This window comes from Lissotriton helveticus, chromosome 5_1, assembly GCF_964261635.1.
Source record: "Lissotriton helveticus chromosome 5_1, aLisHel1.1, whole genome shotgun sequence".
In the NCBI taxonomy this organism is placed as follows: Eukaryota; Metazoa; Chordata; class Amphibia; order Caudata; family Salamandridae; genus Lissotriton; species Lissotriton helveticus.
The window spans coordinates 1,294,694,591-1,294,713,230 of record NC_136065.1 but is presented as its reverse complement, the minus strand read 5'-3'; the positions used below and the strand labels follow the sequence as shown (position 1 = coordinate 1,294,713,230).

General features: G+C 42.6%; 1 protein-coding gene across 1 annotated transcript in view; it reads left to right on the top strand.

Moving 5' to 3' along the window:
- MYBPH (myosin binding protein H) overlaps positions 1-18,640 on the top strand; it is a 141,058-nt gene that overhangs the window by 56,275 nt on the left and 66,143 nt on the right. Inside the window, exons 5-6 of the mRNA XM_078644123.1 lie at positions 14,624-14,819; positions 16,705-16,844. Of these exons, the coding sequence (XP_078500249.1) occupies positions 14,624-14,819; positions 16,705-16,844 (336 nt within the window). The remainder of the gene's footprint in view (positions 1-14,623; positions 14,820-16,704; positions 16,845-18,640) is intronic.

Genomic DNA, 18,640 nt, shown 5'->3' with positions numbered 1-18,640 from the left:
TGAGATTCTGGAAATGTGGCAAATTGTTAGCGGCGTGGTCCCGCCGCTGGAAAATGCACCGCAAAGAGAGCGCCGGTTTAAGCAGGACAAATGGACTGACAACGCAATACAAATAAACCTGCTTCGGTGAACGCGAACGGTTGGTTGAACTATTTCAAATTTGACAACGCAAGACTGCACTTACGTCTCCTGGATAGGAGGTAAGAGGCACAACAGCCATTATTTCAATATTATTTCAAAATCAATTGAATGCAAAAAGCAAATGTATGCTTAAAAATAAGAAGACTCAACCGTTTCGCTTATTTGGTGGAGATACTGCTTATGAAACCTACTAATATGTGTTTAAGAAGGAACCAAAAGCATTGAAAGGAGAGGTATTTTTATGCAAACCTTAAAATTTCGAACAAAAGCTTTCGCAAGACAAAAACAAGAATAAAAAACGGCAAAAACGACATAAATAATACTCTAACAAGACAGAATGGAAAAAAGAGAAGTAAACAGACAAGAATTCTTGACGTCCAAGTTTGAAAAGGAAAAAATACAAAATGATGTAGAAACACAAAACATAACTGTGAAATTGGATGTAAAAGGCAAACTTTGGGCTTGGGAAAAATTGAGCAAGAAAGAAATAAATAAATCTTGGGAAGTTTTGGCATTGAAGAAGTATCTGGAGGTGCAACGGGTCCCAAGGGGACTGCGAATAATGTTAATGCCCAACTATCAAGACGCAACCAATGACTTGTTAGAGGACTGGGGGAATTATGTGTTGAAATCTTCACTAGGTTTGATCGAAATTCTAGTAAAACACATAGACATTGCTCTAAATAAAGTAAAGGAGGAATTATGTGAGATGGAGAAAGAATTGGAAGCCTTGAAATTGAGCCCTGAAATGACCAAATATAAAGAAGAACTGGAAGGTCATATACAAAAACACGAGGAGGTGGTCAGACAACGGAAACACTCCAAATGTATACGTGATACAGTTGACTACGCTGAAGGGCGAAAATTTACATTTGCACGCAAGTTCGATCCATTCAGAAAAAACACACCTGGATTTGACAGAGCGAGCGCATCCAGCAGTATTTCATTCCTAACATCCACGGAACAAATGAGTGGAGAAGAATCTGATAATCAAATAGGAGGAGAAAAACAGAATTTTTTAGGGGACATGCGCCTGGTTCTTCGACAAAGGGAATGGGAGCAGAACCGCCGAGCGCAGAATCAATCAAGAGGAAGGGGCAGAGGACGCCCTTGGCAAGGTAAAAGGAAAAAACCGCAGCGGAGAGGAAGACGGAGCAAGCGGTTCAACGGAGAAAACTGGAGCAACAACAAGGAGAATGGCCCAAAGGAAGGATCGCTAGCTGAAAACAATCCAGTAAACAATGAATCGAATGAGATACAAACAAAGGAACTTCAAGTAATCAATTTGTCAAAACGCCAAATGTCTGCAACAGAAGTCACTTTACTTAAAAAGGGTATAAACTTCTGCCTCACCAAAACCATGGACATTTCCCAAACAAGAATAGATCTGTATCTATATATAAGAAAATTGAAGCTTTCAAAATTCTTTATAGAACATCCAAAGAAAGAACCAAGCATAAGGGAAAACCCTGAATCAATCATAAAAGCCAAAGATAAAACAGCATATCTAACATTACTAAATCTAAATGCTTTGGAAAAAGAAGGAATTACCCTCCAAGAGGCCTGTGAACAAATTGGAGCAGGCCTTAGCAAAAAACGCCCGAACTCAAGATTTTATCCCCAATTACAACCAGGGAACAAAATAGACCTTTTTCAAGAAGCTGTGACATATGACCTGTATAAAATGAAAAAGAGAGGGTATAAGGATAATCTAACAAAAGAAGAAAAGGAAGCCCTCCACAACCTTTCAATGGATAAGGAAATAGTGATAACAATTGCCGATGAGGGCGGAAATGTCGTCATTTGGGACTGACAAGCATAAATGACTGAAGCCCATCGGCAACTTGGGGATGCCACCTATTATGAAAGGTTACAAGTCAATCCAATTGTCAAAATGAAAAGAGAAATAGATCAACAAATCTTGAAATGGGAAGCTCAAAAACTAATTGATGAAGACGAGAGAAAATATCTAGTGGTGGACCATCCAGTGATGGCCACCATTTATTTCCTCCCAAAATTGCACAAAGACGCATTAAAACCTCGCGGACGACCGATAGTCTCGGCGAATGGGTCTTTATTGGAGCCAATGGCGAATTATATACTACTTTTTGCAACCATTTGTGGGAAACCTGGATTCTTATATCAAAGACACCAGTGATATCCTTGGAAAAATTCAGCAAATAACCTGGGATGACTCGTATTACTTGATCACAATGGATGTTATCTCGTTATACACCACCATAGCAAACGATTTGGGAATAAATGCTTGTAAATATTTCCAACAAGAAAGGAATATACATTAAAGTGATCACAATCGAATGCTGTTGGAAATGTTGGAAATTTGTCTAACCGGAAACATCTTTCTCTTCGGAGATGACATTTTTAAACAATGCAACGGAACAGCTATGGGTTTTTCCTGTAGTCCAAGTTATGCCTGCCTCACCATGGGATGGTGGGAAAAGGAAGTGGCCTGGAACATCCAAAACAACAAATATGTGGAAAAAAATCGTCCAGTGGTCACGATTTATCGATGATCTATTGATCGTGTGGAAAGGAACAGAATTAGAATTCCAGGAATATTTTAAAATTTTGAACACAAGTATTGAAAGTTTAAAATTTACCTATCAAATGGAAAAAAATCATGCCATCTTCCTGGACATGAAGATCTACATAAAGGAAAACAAAATCCAAACCACCCTTCATCGAAAAAGCACTGCGACTAATGCCACCCTACAAGCAGACAGCTTCCACCACAAATCATTAATTGAAAGTATCCCACAAGGAGAATTTCTCCGAATACGCAGAATCTGCAGTGAGGAAACAGAATGGCTAAAGCACAGTACCAACACAAAAGAAAGATTCAAAAGCAGAAATTATAATGCTGGCATTGTAGGAAACTGTTGGAAAAGAGCCAACAAAAAAACAAGACATGAATGTTTGAAAATAAAAGCAAAAACAACAACAAACCCAGCAGAAATAAGATTTATCACGGATTACACCCAAGATTACAAAACGGTGAATTCAATATTAAAAAAGAATTGGAAAATTCTGAAATTAGATAACACCATTGGAAAAGTAGTGGGAAATCACCCGATAGTAACATATCGCAGAGCAAAGAATCTGAAAGATCACTTGATTCACAGTCATCTAGAAATCCAAAGTAAAGGAAATCAATGGTTACAAACTAAAGGCTTTGTTAAATGTTACAGTTGCAAGGTCTGTCAGATTGCCAAGCCAACATCGGAACTCCAAATGGCAAATAAAAAAATTTGGAAAATTCAAAATTTGATCACCTGCAAGAGCAGATACATGGTGTATGTAGTTGAATGCCCCTGTAAATAAAATATATAGGGAGTACAACATGCAAACTTAAAAAAATAATTTTGGAACATACGCGCGCCACCACAAATAAAGATAAAAACAATGCTGTAGCAAGGCACATGGAATTGACTCACAAGGGGGACTGGAAATTGTTAACATTTTATGGCATTGATCAAGTGACAGAAAGTAAACGAGGAGGAAATCTGGAAAAAATGCTCCGTCAAAAAGAATCCCGACACATTTTAAAATTCAGAACAATGACCCCGTTCGGTTTAAATCAATCAGAGGAGCTATACGTGCATTTATAGTATAAAGACACTAGAAATATACAATAATAAACCTGAAGGTTGTATGGAAATGATTGCATAAAGTGACATAAAATTATTTATGAATCAAGCATATTAAATGCGAAATGTACACATAGTGGGGAAAATCTAAACTGTATTCATATGCTAACAAATATGTATAGCCTATAATGTGTCTGTAGATAATTGTGCCGGTTACTGAAAAAATTCCACATCAGGTTTTGTATATCTACACCATTAGTATTACCGAAAATAGGTAAATACTACATGTCCCATAAGTCTAATATCCGGGAGTATTGTAGACCTTCAGTCAAAGCGCACTCTTGAGTTCCAAACTTCCACAGTAACACCACCGCATCTCACGTTCGGGGTGCATAACTACTGCAGTGGTGAGCCGCAACACAGGAAACCACAAAAATGGACTGTAATACTCGGCCAATAATGAGTACACTCACAGGTGTATTATTAAATCAAAGCTTTACTGAACAAGCCTCCAAACACTGACAGACGCGTTTCGGCATGCTGCCTTTTTCAATGTCAGTTTGATCACTGTCATGGTTGCCGTTTTACACAAAAAAGTAAACAGGGTGTGTTTCATAATTCATCAACAGTGAAGATGGTCGCAAAATGCATCACATTCATTTTGTCACAATGGCAGCCATCTTAAAACATGTGAAAAGCCTTTATATCGATGTAATTGCATTCCTGTTTTCAAACCAGCAATTCATACTCAATTAATTACATAAGCAATTAAACTCCATTGTTTTTGTTGTAAATGAGAATTAAGGGTAGCCTATTATGAATTCATCATCTAATAAAAAATAACCAACTCATCTCTTGTGGCGTATTTGGATGAATACCATTTTTCCATTGTAGAGACAAGATGACTCATATTCACATTGGTTATTAGATATAGAGCCATGAATGGGCAAGAAGAGGAGTAGAGCTGTAGGGGCAGATAGGTGACAGGAATCATAAAAATAAATTATAACACATTCCTTGCTTTGATTTCCATGCAACCTATAGATATTTCTTAAAGAACCAATGCCTTTCTAAACCTTTTTTTCAGGTCTGCAACTTGGTAACGCAAACAAGGGGAATGGGTGACTCTGGGTAGGGAACTATCTGTACTTTTACATATCTCAGTTGTGGACTTCACCTATTCTTCCCTCCCTAATCTCATTCCAGATGTACCCACAATTCCTTGTCATTGTTGAGGCCTGCTGGGGACTTTGTCTGGATTTTGATGATGTATTTTGATTCAAGGACACAGTGTCAGTCAGTCATAAAACTTGTTTTTGATTTAATTAAAAATCTTAAAAGGGTATGCAAACCACCATAGTACATTGTAAAAATAAATTAGGAATTTTGACAATACAAGAAGTACGTGCATTACGCAATCAGGTACTTGAACAATCATCGATAATTAGATTTAAAAAGTATCGGATTGTACAATAAAATATTATTCTAAAAATTTGCGCACTATAAAATGAGAAATAGCGGTGATATTTGAAAATTGAACAGGCCGTTCAGTTCTGGACTGCTCCAGTTAATTAATTTGTGTTTATTTTGTTCAGTTCACTTGCCGCCATTTTCCAAAAAGTTATAGCTCTGCAAGATAGTTGAATTGACGAGCCTTCAAGACATTGTATGACTGCTCCTCTGCATGTCCTTGTTTGTGCTTAGTAACTCACAGAGCAGTTTGTTTCTAATTTCTAGTATTGAGGGGAAAATGTATAGGAGGTGTAGCAGTGACTCTTCTCCTTGTCCGCAGAGGCGGCATTCTTTGGTCGGCCAGCTGAATTTCCATTTCGGAGTTAAGTCTTTCATAGGTAAAGAGCCCTGCCTCAGCAGCATCAAAAAATGCTTTTTGTGCTGTGAAAAGTGTTCAAATAAGTACGCTTGGGGCTTCAGCGACTGATACGATTGTCTCACTCCCCATGCGTGACTTTTCATGGTGAGGTAGTTTTATCCATTAGCAAAGAGACCTGTTTAATTGCGTTATTCACTACTGTTTTGAATCCGGGGTATGTGGTGATTCTGAGCCATGCCTCCTCGAGTTGAAGGGCCAGGAGGGATTCTTTTAGGATGGTAAAAATTGAATTCTTTGACCTGGTTTGTTTTTCTATCTCTTCCCAACAGAAGTTGGCCAGAGTGTTGTCTTCAGCTTCCCTCATCCGCCAGTAATATTTGGCCATTGCCCCTTGTCTAGCGGGTATCTGGTTTTTGAGTCCGTATTCCAATTGGATTTGAGCCTGAGAAATATATTGGGGAATTGAAAACAGTCTCTTAAAAAGACTTGATTGAGCTAGATTTAGCACAGTGGCATCTTTTGTTTTCAGAATTTCTGACCCGTAGGATATAGAGGGGAGGAATTTAGCAGCGATTACTTTAAGGAGATGTCCTGTTGAGCAACCTGTTTGCTCCTTCTGAACAGTTTTAAAGTGAAGAGGAGTTGTTTCGCTTTCGTTTTGCCTTGATCCAGTTGTGACTTAAAATTGAGATTGCGGTCAAGATGAAACCCCAGGTATTTATAAGAGTCCAACTGGGATATTGGTTTCACATCTAGCTTCCATGTAAATTTACCTTTTTGCCTGTTTTTATGATGTTTTGAAAAGCATAGCACCTTTGTTTATTGATGATTAATTGAAGGTTGGGCGGAAGTAATGTAGGCACCTAATTGAGATATCGATCGCTGTAGGCCTATAGGTGTTTGGTCTAGGGGCACTATGTCATCCACGTATTGAAGACTACGTATCAACGTTTTGCCCAGTTTTGGGGGGTCAGTTTGTGTGAGTTGGAGGTACTTCTCAAGGGCTGCAGTATAGATGTTAAATAGGCAGGGAGCCAGAACGCGCCCTTGTTTATGGCCACTGGATGTTTGAATCTTTTTGGTTAAAGTGCGCCCGTCACCTTTCTTTATTTGGACCCACGTATGCGAGTACAAGTTGATTATGGCTTCCAATAGTTTGGTGGGTGGCCCCATCTTTGCATTTTAGCCCATTATTTTCTGATCTTATCTCTCCCTCTTTTATTTTTGGGTACCTGGTCCAAACAGAACATTTTTAAGAGATCACGGTTGCTGTTATGCACAGCTTCAAAATGACGGGCAACCGGATAGGTGGGATCATTCTTTGTGATGACCACCATTAAGCATGGGCGTAAAATCCGTTCCGCTCGCGGATTTTGCGGATTTTCGGTAAATTCGCAATCCGCGAACTCTCGCGAACTTACCGAAAATTCATAAAATCAGTGCGAAGCGGATTTTTTGCTTGGTCGCACTTGCCAACTAGAATACTATACAATTTCGCGGGAGTAAACACTTGCGAACACGTAGATGCGGCGGGCAGCGACAATCTCGCAATTGCGAGATTGCAAAATTTGCAATTTCGCACAAGAAATCCACCAGCAGGCAGCATAAACCTTGAAAATTATGATTTTTATCAGAATAACTCCTCAGGTTGACATTTGCCTGCACTTTTTCTTTGCAAGGAGTCCATTTTGGGGGGTGGGGGTGGGAGGAAGGAAGTGCCCCACAGTTTCCAACTTCCTGTTCCTGTCCACCAGGCTCCTCCCAGTGCTTTCTTCATGTGCTGGTCACTTTGATTTGGATCTTGACCTGGAAGGATTACTTTTTGTGGATGCTGCTGGATATTTGGATTTTTGCAAAACTGAAAGCACTCAGCAGGTGCAAAAGTTCAATCTTATCATTAGTAACCATTCCCTGTAGTGCTTCCTGAGGGGCCCCTCCAGAGTTCATTTGCCTACTTGCAACTATTCTATGATCCTGCTCTGACCCTCACAGCAGGCTCAGAGAAAAGCTACAAGTATACAACAAAGGTCCTGTTAAAAAAATTACACTGCAACAGAAAGCAATTACAGACAAAACTGAAAGCACTCAGCAGGTGCAAAAGTTCAATCTTATCATTAGTAACCATTCCCTGTAGTGCTTCCTGAGGGGCCCCTTCAGAGTTCAGTTGCCTACTTGCAACTATAGGCCACAAAGGTCCTGTGAAAAAAAAGTGCACTGCAACAGAAAGCAAATTACAGATAAGGAAGCAGGTGCCAGCCAGACTGGAAGTTTAAATTCAGTGACACATTACTCAACCCCAAATTAATTCATGTCAGTTGAAGCAGGGCAGGTGTGCTTGCTTTTTTTCACCCACATAATCTACAGTGATAAACCAACCAGAGGGTGGCAGTGATGTACCAGAGGGTGGCATGGGTGTACCAGAGGGTGGCAGTGGTGAAACCTGTGATGATGAACCAGATATAGAAACAACATAGTCGCGGCCGTTGCGAGCCGACAAGTACGTTTGCAATTGCGAACTGGTACAGAACCCTCGCAAACTTGCAGAAATCCTTGCGAACACAAAAAAAATAAAAAATCCGCAAATTCGCGAGAGTTCGCGGATTTTGCGGATTGCGAATCCGTAAATACGCAAGTTCGCGGATTGCCAATTCGCAAAATCCGCCCATGCTTAACCACCATGTGTTCCAGGATGCGCTTCTTAGTGGGATGGATGGTGCTCTGTATGTACCTCTTCGGACATGGGCATTCAAGGCAGTACACTGTAAAATTTGAGTTACAGTTCAGTAATGTATTGATGTTCCTGAATCTACGGGGGCCATCTCCCATGATGCTATACTTGGTCGCTTTACTGCTAAATTTACAGGCCTAGCATTTCATGCAAGGAAAAAACACCTTAATTCCTTCTATTCTTGTTGGAGGGATAGCTCGATAGTGACTCTGTACTAGACGATAACTCAGCGACGACAGCGTCTGTATGTGATCTGGGTTGGTGCCGTACTGGCATTCTTCAAGGCTTGGTCTGTCTGTAAAATGTGCCAGTTCTTCTCAAAGATCTGCATCACTTGATGTGATTTATCATTATATTGCGTGATCATTCTGACTGTGCTGTCTTCCCTGGCATTTTGTGGAACAGTACAGGTTTTGGCTATTAGCAAATTCGATCTATGTACCTGGTCTACCCTTTGTTGTGCCTCTTTCAAGATACTGTTCATATATCTCCTCGTCTTATAGCGTTCCACTGCATCACCTTTTGTATGACGATATTCAAAATCGTTCGTACAATTTCGTCTAATGCGCAGGAACTCCCCATAGGGGATATTTCTAATTAAGCTCCTGGGATGGCAGCTTCCTGCATGCAGGACGGAATTGCCTGCCGTGGGCTTTCTATAAAGTCTTGTTAGAAGTCTGTTATTCTCCACATAGACTTCTAGATCTAAGTAACAGACAGAAGAGCCACTGATAAGTTCTGAGAAGACTAGGTTCTACATATATACACACACACACACACACACTTACCAGCGCAATATTTACATTTTTATTGCAAAGTTATCCGTTGTAAAGGTATATGCTTGGTAAAGACATATATGTGGTAATGGATGCATGATAAAGGTATTGCATAGTAACAACTGCATTCTAAAGGCTGTTTCCCAGTTGAAAATATCTATAGATTTAGTACTGTAGGAGAGGGCAAGAAGAGCGGCATGGAGCTTTTGTGTATGGGAAGTTGTGCATGATCTGCTAGATGGGGTTATGAAGTACAAGACTTTCTGGGAAAAGATTGCATGAGATGAGGTGGAGTCACTGGACAACTGAGAAGAGGGTGGGTGAAACTAGATAACAAGCAAAAGTATCGCCTAAGTTAGGAGCGTGATTAAAGAGAAGTCTGGAAGTAAAATGCTGTGATTCCCACAGTGAGAAATAAATAAAGGGTGTGACTTTTCAGACCCTGAAGGGCATGTCATGGTGGCCAGATATAGTATTTAGGGGCCTAACACATAAGGTTCAAAACTGACATTGCTGTGCCTTTGGATACTGGTCAGGTGGTAATATGTTGAGGTGAAAAGACTACTGTCACTTTTGAGATGTTTAGCTTAAGGTGTCAGCATGTGATCCAGGAGGTCTTCGATTCTGCATGGTGCACAGTGGGGGAGTACCGAGAGACAGGGTTAGGTTGCTGGTATGTGTGTGAAGTCAGTAATTGATAACAAATAGTGGATTCGTTCTCTAAGTATTTATAGTGAGAGAATAGGGAATACCATGTCCTGGGGCTTGGGGAATTCCACCAGAGAGCTTGGGAGGTGATGCTATTTCAATTAAGGAAGAAGATTGTGAACGAAGTTTTGATGAAAATCGAGGAGGAACCTAAGGTAAAAATGAAGAGTGTTGAAGAGAGTTTAGCGTTACTGAAACTATATAAATGTTTAAAAAGAAAATTCTGAGAAAATTCCTGTGGCGTGGATACAGTATCATCTTCAAAAACACAGCAGGAGCACAATGCCTTGTCATCCCAGCACCCAGTCCACTCAGATGCATTCTGGTAAAAGCATGCACCGCAACACTTACTTCCATTAAACAATCTTTTGTTTTCCCCATGGTTGGTGCAGCCAGTGCTGAGTATCTTTAGACATTAGTCCATGTTTCATGATCGTTTTTTCTTTTATCAGTAGAGAGTAGTGCATACAGTTAGAGGTTCTGGGAATGCTGCTGAATATCAACTTCAGTTTGTCAATGTGTGTCTCTTATATGCTCATAGGGCTGCCATAATTAGTTTTAGAAATGTAACAAGCATTTGCAATGCAATAGGTCTCGCATTAGGTAAGTTTGAGCTTTTAGTATTGTAAATGGCAATGTCTTTTTATTTTTGCAGTAGTTAAGTTTTGTTTGTATAAAAAGGAACATATAAAATATGGCTTGTACAAAAGTATCAAATTTTAATGATAGATAGAAATAAATTTGATATGTACATGCGATTTCCAAACGAGGTAATTGGAAACATCACAAATATATTGTGCAAACTTTGCAATAGTGTTTTAGTTTTTTAAAGATTTTTTTTGAGAACATGATAATTAATACTTAATTAAAAGTGTCAGGCTTGTACTCCTCCTGCGGCGTTGAGAACAACAGCGCATACCTCGCCTGAGTTCTCGCTGGATGGGGAACCCACTGCTAAAAAAAAGTGTGTTGAAGTCAACCTGGAGTCGGGTGATTATCGGTTTTCGCAAATTTGGAAAGGAAGCTGTGATTGTAATACAAGCTTCCATTGTCTGTGGGTAGCCTGTGCGCTTGTATACACTATACAAATACATCTAAGCAGAGGCTGAAAGGCTAGGTGGAAGTGAGCAGCCTCTGTGAGGTCAATCCACAAGTTATGCCAGGAGGAGGCCCCATATAACAATTGCGATACCAATCTATCATTCAACCCCTCTCGCCACTCAATCTTTCCTCACCCTTCCTCTGTTCATCTCTCCGCCACTCTCCCTGTCTCTAGTTTCCCTTTGTCACTCTCTCTCTATTATTTTCGGTTCCTGTTGTCTCCTCTTTCATCCCAGGATGGGGGTGAATGCTTTTTTATCAATAAAACGGCAATAAAAGGTATTTTCCTTTTATCTGTTTCTAATTAGATTTTATTTTCAAAGTGCAAAGGTATTTAAAACTTGTGTGGTTTTTGGTGTTTTTCTCGCATTCCATTGCACATTATTTGAATGAAACTCCCAATCTCAGTCAGAGAAAACTGGCAGCAGGCAACTGCAGCTTGTCTGTCTGATCGATGTAAGCTACTGTGGAGGGAAAAAAGCCTCTTTCCCACACCGAAGACTTCTTAATTGTGATGCTCAAAAGAGGCACCTCCCACAAAAGCTCCATGACACCTTCTGAGGCCCGGGATGGAAGGAGGTGCAGCAGATGATGTGCGTCCTCCAGCCATACAATTTATCATTTTGTAAATGACAACTGATGGGTATAATATATGGTCTGCTCAGACCACCTCTCACCTGAAGCTGCAGATGTCTATAGGTTAGAAAAATCTGCCCAGGCATTTGGGACTGATTTTTCCCAGGCAAAAAAAGACATCCCAGTAGCTCTCTTCTGCCACAGACTCCCCCGGCACCGGCCGATTGCCCACCTTGCCAACTCAACCCTGGTTGTCCCCAATTACTTTGCGAGAGCACTGGGCAAGGAAGCTGCAAGAGAGGCCGCATCGGTCCCAGGTGACAAGCATCCTCAGTGGATCCACTCTGAATGGGCAACTTTTAATGAAACATCCCCCAACCCCACATTAGCATAAAATCGAACAGGGTTTCGCTAGACCCTGAAACTAACTTGGACCCCCAGTCAACCAGTCCTCTCACTGCCCCTGGAGACATGCTCCGGAGTCAAGTCCTGATTACCAAGTAACTGTGGCCAGATTCACAAAGCCCCTCCCTAGGGGCACAGCAAGAGTGCTGTGGGTCCTAAGCAAAGAAAGTGGTCTCTCTGCACCCGCGATTGAGATGTAAAGACCTGCCTTAACCTACCAAGGTCGCCATCATAACCATCCATGGACACCAGTGAAACCACACCTGCTAGACTAATGATTGCTGCACCCCTGACCGTCGCCAAAGTGTATTAACGACCGGCACAAATGTCTTCATTTTGAAGGTATTAGCAAAGAGACCATTCAGTATACATGGTAGTCTATGCAGGTGGTAGATTTCCATACACACTCCTTTTTCTTCATGCATAATCCCGGGGATCTGTTACATAATGTACAATTTGTAAGAATATAAGTGGCCGAAACATGTGTTTGCTTGTTTTGTGTCACCTTTTCTACATGGAATTCCTTCTCCTACACAGCGTCCATGGAATAAGGAAGAGTTCACTTCCCTGCCCCTCCATGGAAAGGCACTTTACTCTAGAGTCATTTCATGTGATTTGCGTGGTGGGGAAGTGACTATTTGTGGGTGTTCAATACATTTAACATGACCCTCCTGCTAGCTGTTCTCGCAGAGCAGCACAACTCTTCCCCTATCATAAAATTACAGTAAAAGAAAATCCACCAAAACTGATGATTTTCCACATTGTGACACAAAAATCCACTAATCCTGATTCACAGCATCGGAATATGTGGATGAGGCATTTAAAATTACTAATAGCTTTTTGGTCTCCTATGAATTTGAATGATGTGCGTAATACGTACGTGCGTATTGCGTAAAACGCAAGCTGCAGTAATTACATCTGCCCGTGAATTTAGCATCAAAGGTACATTTTGCCCTGACATATTTCCAGCAGTAGAGATGAATGTGGGATATACCTTTCTCGGAAAGGCGGGAAGAGGCTTTGCATGGGGCCCTGCTTGACATGACCGCCGCATTCTCGGTGATTTTTGGGAGAGACAGACAGTCCTTCACACGTGGTCTCATTTGGTGACGATCGTCAGGGTATATGCCAGTTCTGCCCATTTTGGGAACTGTAGGCTGTCACAAATGTCCTCGCCATGGGTTTTACACAGGACGCACTCTAGTGTGATGTGTACGATAGAACTACTCAGTTCTTGCAATGTCTCACTCCGCATTGTACCCAAGCCCTACCTTTCCCCTACCCCACTAACTTCCTAGGTGCCATTTTCATGCCCCAAGGGCTCGTCAGATGTCCAGTGTTAACATGGTGCTAGTGACCTCCTGCTGGGGTGACCCTAGGCCGGCGCCGGCCCCGGCCCGATATTGCTGAATATTTCTGTCTTTGGTTTATATGTATGGTAGGAAACGGGCAGTTGCAGCGCGCGGTCCTGTCGTTACCCTAAGGCTGCCGTTTTGTTTTCAATACGAACCTCACAGTCGGGCTTCCTTGTGTGACTTTACAACTTGTACATTTGCAATTTTTTCTGCTTGTATCTTTTATGTAACACGCGTCATCATAAATCCTTGTGTATTGAAACTGGTTCTTATGTAAAGCGCTCTCACACCTTCGGGTAAAGTTTGCGCTATATAAAATCGCATTAAATTAAATTACAAACAGATCCCCCGGTGCAATTCAAACAATTGATTTCTATAAGCGAGAGCCTACCTCGCTGTACTGTGGACGGGAGACACTGTGCCCGCCTCCCTGCTCGGGGCCGCGCTGTCATTGGCGGCCGCCGAGGCAGGAAGACAGGCAAACACGGAGGAGACGTGGAGCCACTTCCTTTGGACGGGACTTCCGTCTTCTGAAGTCCCGCGCACGCGCCCATGGAGTACCTGAGAGCGGGGCTCCCATGCCCGAGGGAGAGCCCCGGCTACCGAAGTCCCGAATGGCGGTAAGTGGGGCTTAGTTCTAGGGGGGAGGGGAGTGCGCTTGTGTGTGTGTGTGTGTGTGTGTGTATGTGTGCGATAGCGGCGGCGGGGGGAGGGGAGTCTTTGTATGTGTGCGTGCGTGTGTGTAGGTGCGCTGGTGTGTGTGGGGGGTCTCTGCGTGTAGGTGCGCTAGTGTGTGTGTAGGTGCGGCGACGGGGGGGGGTGTGCGTCTGGCTGTGTATGCGTGTGGCTGTGATGTGCGCATGCGTGAGTGTGAGTGTGGGTGCGCGTGCACGCAGTGAAATCCAGGACAAGAGAAGCGCGTGGCACCCTCTTGTCCTTCCTTCCCCCGAGACAGGCAACTATATGTCTCCAGCTGGACACGCATCCTTCGGATGCAGTTTACCAGCGAGACCTAAAAATGTTTGGCTTTTTAAGTTGTCGTTGGTTAACATCCATACTAGCTGCCTAGTAAGACAAGACAGGTTTCCCCAAAATACACTTAGCTGTCGCTCTTGTTTATTTCCTTCATTAGGAAATGCATTTTAATATGTTTGGACTATATTTGGTTTATTCAAAGGTTTTACCTGTTTGCACATCACGCAGATAGTTGCAGGAGTTTTTGAGTCTAAAATTCCTCTTGAAAGGCAATATTACTCATCAGAGTGGTTGTAGTATCCCGATGTGCCTGGTTTATCGTTAACAAGATCCCCTTCCTTATGTTCCATAATACATTTTGCAGGGGTCTCTTTTGCATTTGTTACAACGTCATGTTCATGTCACTCTATTTTTTCTAGGGGAAGCCCAGGCCGCAGGTGAGCTGGACTAAAAATGGCCAGCCTTTGGATCCCAAGGAAGTGAGTGTACGGAACAGCGACAAGGACACCATTCTGTTCATCCGCAAGACGGAAAGAAAGCATTCCGGAAAATATGAGGTGACCGTTCAGATTGACAGCCTGGAGGACAAGGCAACCATTGATATTCAAATTATTGGTAAGGAGCCTCTAAATTTAAATACGATTGTGAATTAATATATTGTGACAGAAAAGATATCACATGAAGTGCAATGGCCTGTTTGACTCTGACCAGCACAGCATGGGGACCTTGTTGTTCCCCTTCCACTGTAATCCATGCCTTGTTTTTCTACATAGATCTCTCTCTTCCACTCTAAGTCTGTGCAACTCCTGCATTTCCTTAAGTGTGCCACTATCACTCCTGTTAATGAAAGCATCCCATGCCTCAAGTGTGCATTACTCTTCCCTCCTCTTACCGTTGCCTCTCTCAGTCTCCTGGCATCTGATGCTCTTGCCTCCAGTCCAGGGCCAGTAACTCTCTACCTATAAAATCTCTGCACAACTTGGTAACTGGTTAGTCCCTCGCTGCATAACATTTTCTTGCAACATTTCCTAATTTTGTTGGACATCAATGGTTGAAAAACACCTGAATGGGAGATACCAGAGACCAGTGATTGGTTCTTGTGAAACAAGCCATTTATCTATATGAGACGGCCACTGATGGCAGAGTGGATGTTCAGGCCATTTTGTGGTTTAGTAGAGAATTCATAATTATTTCTGAGTGCTGCATCCAAAGCATTTCATTCGGTAAAGCAATTTATTATCACATGTATTCATAAGATGCAGGAAGTTGTCAGTCATTTTGAAATGAAGTCAACACTTTGAAGTTATCTTTGTCTAAAGCTTTGTCAAATTAGGGTACTAAGTCCCAGGATTGACTATCTTGTTTATATTTGGGAAACAAGACTCCTCTTAATTTTCCCCATGAAATATACTTACTTACCTGTAATTTTAGGTTCATTCAGAGCTTGGATATTGGAGAGGTGCTTGTGTGATTTTATTCAGAACAAGCCCGTGGGTAGCTTGTCTTCTGAGGAACATTCTTTTGAGAAAGGTGTGATCACTGGAAGAGCATGTGAAGCAAGATGGTGGCTTGCTATAGTGAGAGGTCTTCCAGATGGCTTTAGATCTGCTTTGCCAGGATGGTACAGGGCAGTGGACAGCTTTGTTGAAATCTGGTTAGATTTGGCCTGCAGACTTGACGCATTGTGTGCAGACTGGGTTAGGATGCGTGATCGCACAGAGTATTATGTGAACTGAGTTTGGTGATCTGTGAGCGATCTGCACATGATGTGTTCCAGCTGTTTAGGCCTATGTAAGAAACCACAGCCCAATCCTTTGCTAAAAGTGCTTCTTGCAGCGTTCTGACACTTTAGGATCTCATCTCCACTAGTGGTTCAATTGAAATGGCCATCAATACTGGGGCATCAAGCATCCCAGCTGGATCCCCCGGCTTAGCGATGAATTCTTTGTTCCATGGTGCACTAAGCAGACTAGGTAGAGTCATAAGGGGGAGACATGCGTTGATATTGCAACCTGCAAGTGAGGATTACAATACCTGCCATTTTAGGGCTGACATTAGTCTTGGTTCTTTGTAAAGCACCAGAAAGATAGAGTTTACAAGGAGCCCTGCACCCGTGGTTGGTATACAAAGGAGAGGTTCTGACTTTTACCAGCCGTGGCTTGGGTGCCTGGGTGCGAGTTTGACCAGATCCCAGGATGAGGGTGGAACTGATGAAGCTGGGTTGGTTTATTTGGTTGCTTGTGTTGATCCATACTAACCCTCTGACCCCAAGTGAAAGCTTAAGTTAGGCGGCTTTAGCTAACTGGTCATGCTAGGGCAGGAGTTTGGTGTGGACGCAATGAACAGCTCATTCAATAAGGTGAAACTAACACGACCATTTTTCGAAAATGTGCTTTTGAGTTCTGCAGAGAGATGATAATGTAAATAATGGATATTAAACAGTCTGATTGCTGAGGCATTCCCTGCAGCACTCTTACCTGCATTTTATTTTATTTTCAAGAGCGACCAGGGCCTCCCAAGACCATCAAGCTGGTCGACGTCTGGGGATTCAACGCAGCTCTGGAGTGGACTCCACCCGATGACGATGGCAACTCTGAAATTAAGGGCTACACAGTCCAGAAATCAGACAAAAAGACCGGGGTAAGCCTCCCTAATGTTGGTTGCAACTGTGCACGGCCAGCGAAATGTAACCAATCACATTTAAAGCAACAAGCTGTGCTTCACATGGGCCGGCACTGTCAGGGCCCGTGTATCAGCACTTCTTAGCAGAGGGGCACTGTTTTTAATTGGAGAGTGCCGGCACTTCAAGGAAGCAAGTAGCTACTCTGGTATAGGGCACCTCCACTTCTATGTATCCGTTCTCAGCACTGACAATAGCAAACAACAATCCGCGTTATGGGGTTCACATCCACTCCAGCAATGGAGTCCACCACAAACCCACACCCAATGCAGGTGTATTACTCATGCATAAGCACACTTCCGTTCTTACCCTTACGAACGTCTGCACCAGGCAGGAGCACCTTATAGACGCCCACGTTTCGCCCCATCAAAAGCTTGCCCGAGGCAGCACAAAATCCCCAAAAGAACCCTTCCCGGCATCTGCAGACATTTGTTCTCCCACAGTTTGTGGTAAAAGCTGTAAAACGACAAGTGCGGAGCAACGCCTTTCTCATAGGGTCTGTCACTGCCTGACAAAGACCCCTGCAGTCCTGCACTCTGCGCCCGCCTCACATGCATCGCAATAAGAGCTCGTTATTTTCTGGCGGTCCCAGGGCTTCACATGCAGAGGAAAATAAGCCATTATGTAATTGGTTGTATTAACAACATATATTATGAAAGGGATAGTAGAAAGACGACTAAGATGGCACTGATTCTGCCTAGTGGTATTGACATATACACACTAGTGTGCTCTACCTTATGTTCCGAACTATCATGAAGTCTGAGGGCCAGAACTCAAAACTGATCTACGCTATAGGTCACGTGTGCTCCTACATAACAAGTGTGCGCACCCTACTGCTGGTTTTCTGCAGAAGCAAAGGGAATTTTGGAAATAAAACACATCGTTCAGTTTTCTCTTCTGATGGTGTAGAGTGTGGGGTCATCAGCCCGTCAGATAGTGGTCGCCAAGGCCCTCATTTCAATGACTGTTAATGATGCCCATTATTTCCCATGTATTAAATTTTCCATTAAATGTTTCCTCTGATTCCAATACTTCCAGGGGCAGAAAAAAAAACATCATTATAGTTTTTGGGATATAAAACATGAAACTTGCACTTATTGTGTCAATTTCTATATGTTTGCATTGCACAGGGACACTTTGCCTGCTTGCAGTAGGTGAAATCTGTGGTGAAACACTACTGAGATGAGCGCTCCCTAACACTTATCATTCCGATGGGGCTGTAGCTGAATTATTGGGCTAGTCGTAATGAGGGTATAAATGTTTTACACAGGTTGACCTTTTCCACAAACCAACCATCGCAACATCACCAGAACTAATGGGGGTGGGAGGGGGGGTGAGGTGGAGGGGGGGGTTCGTTGCTATTGAGATGCATGGATACAACGTACTGAGTTCGTATGTCATCAACGATGCACTTGATCAGGCTAGTTATAATCTCCCTACTGGCCCTGGAGGTGGTTGTGTAATCAGCTAATGCACCCTTGGATTGGGTTCAGGGTGTATTATGTGCTGCTGAATCATCTGTCACGGCTGGGACCTCATCCAGCTTCTGAGTACTTCTAGAGTGGCCTGGCCAAATACAAGGTGTGTTGATGTCTCGGGCAAGAAAGTGATGAGAAGGTACAGGCTGTCCTGGAAGCCTGATAGAACCTCGTGCAAGGGTGCCAGTGGTCTCTGAAAAGTGTTGACACCCAGCTCAGGGTTCCTGGCTACCACTATGTAATGCAAGAGATTAGGCGAGAAGTTTGGCACTTTTATC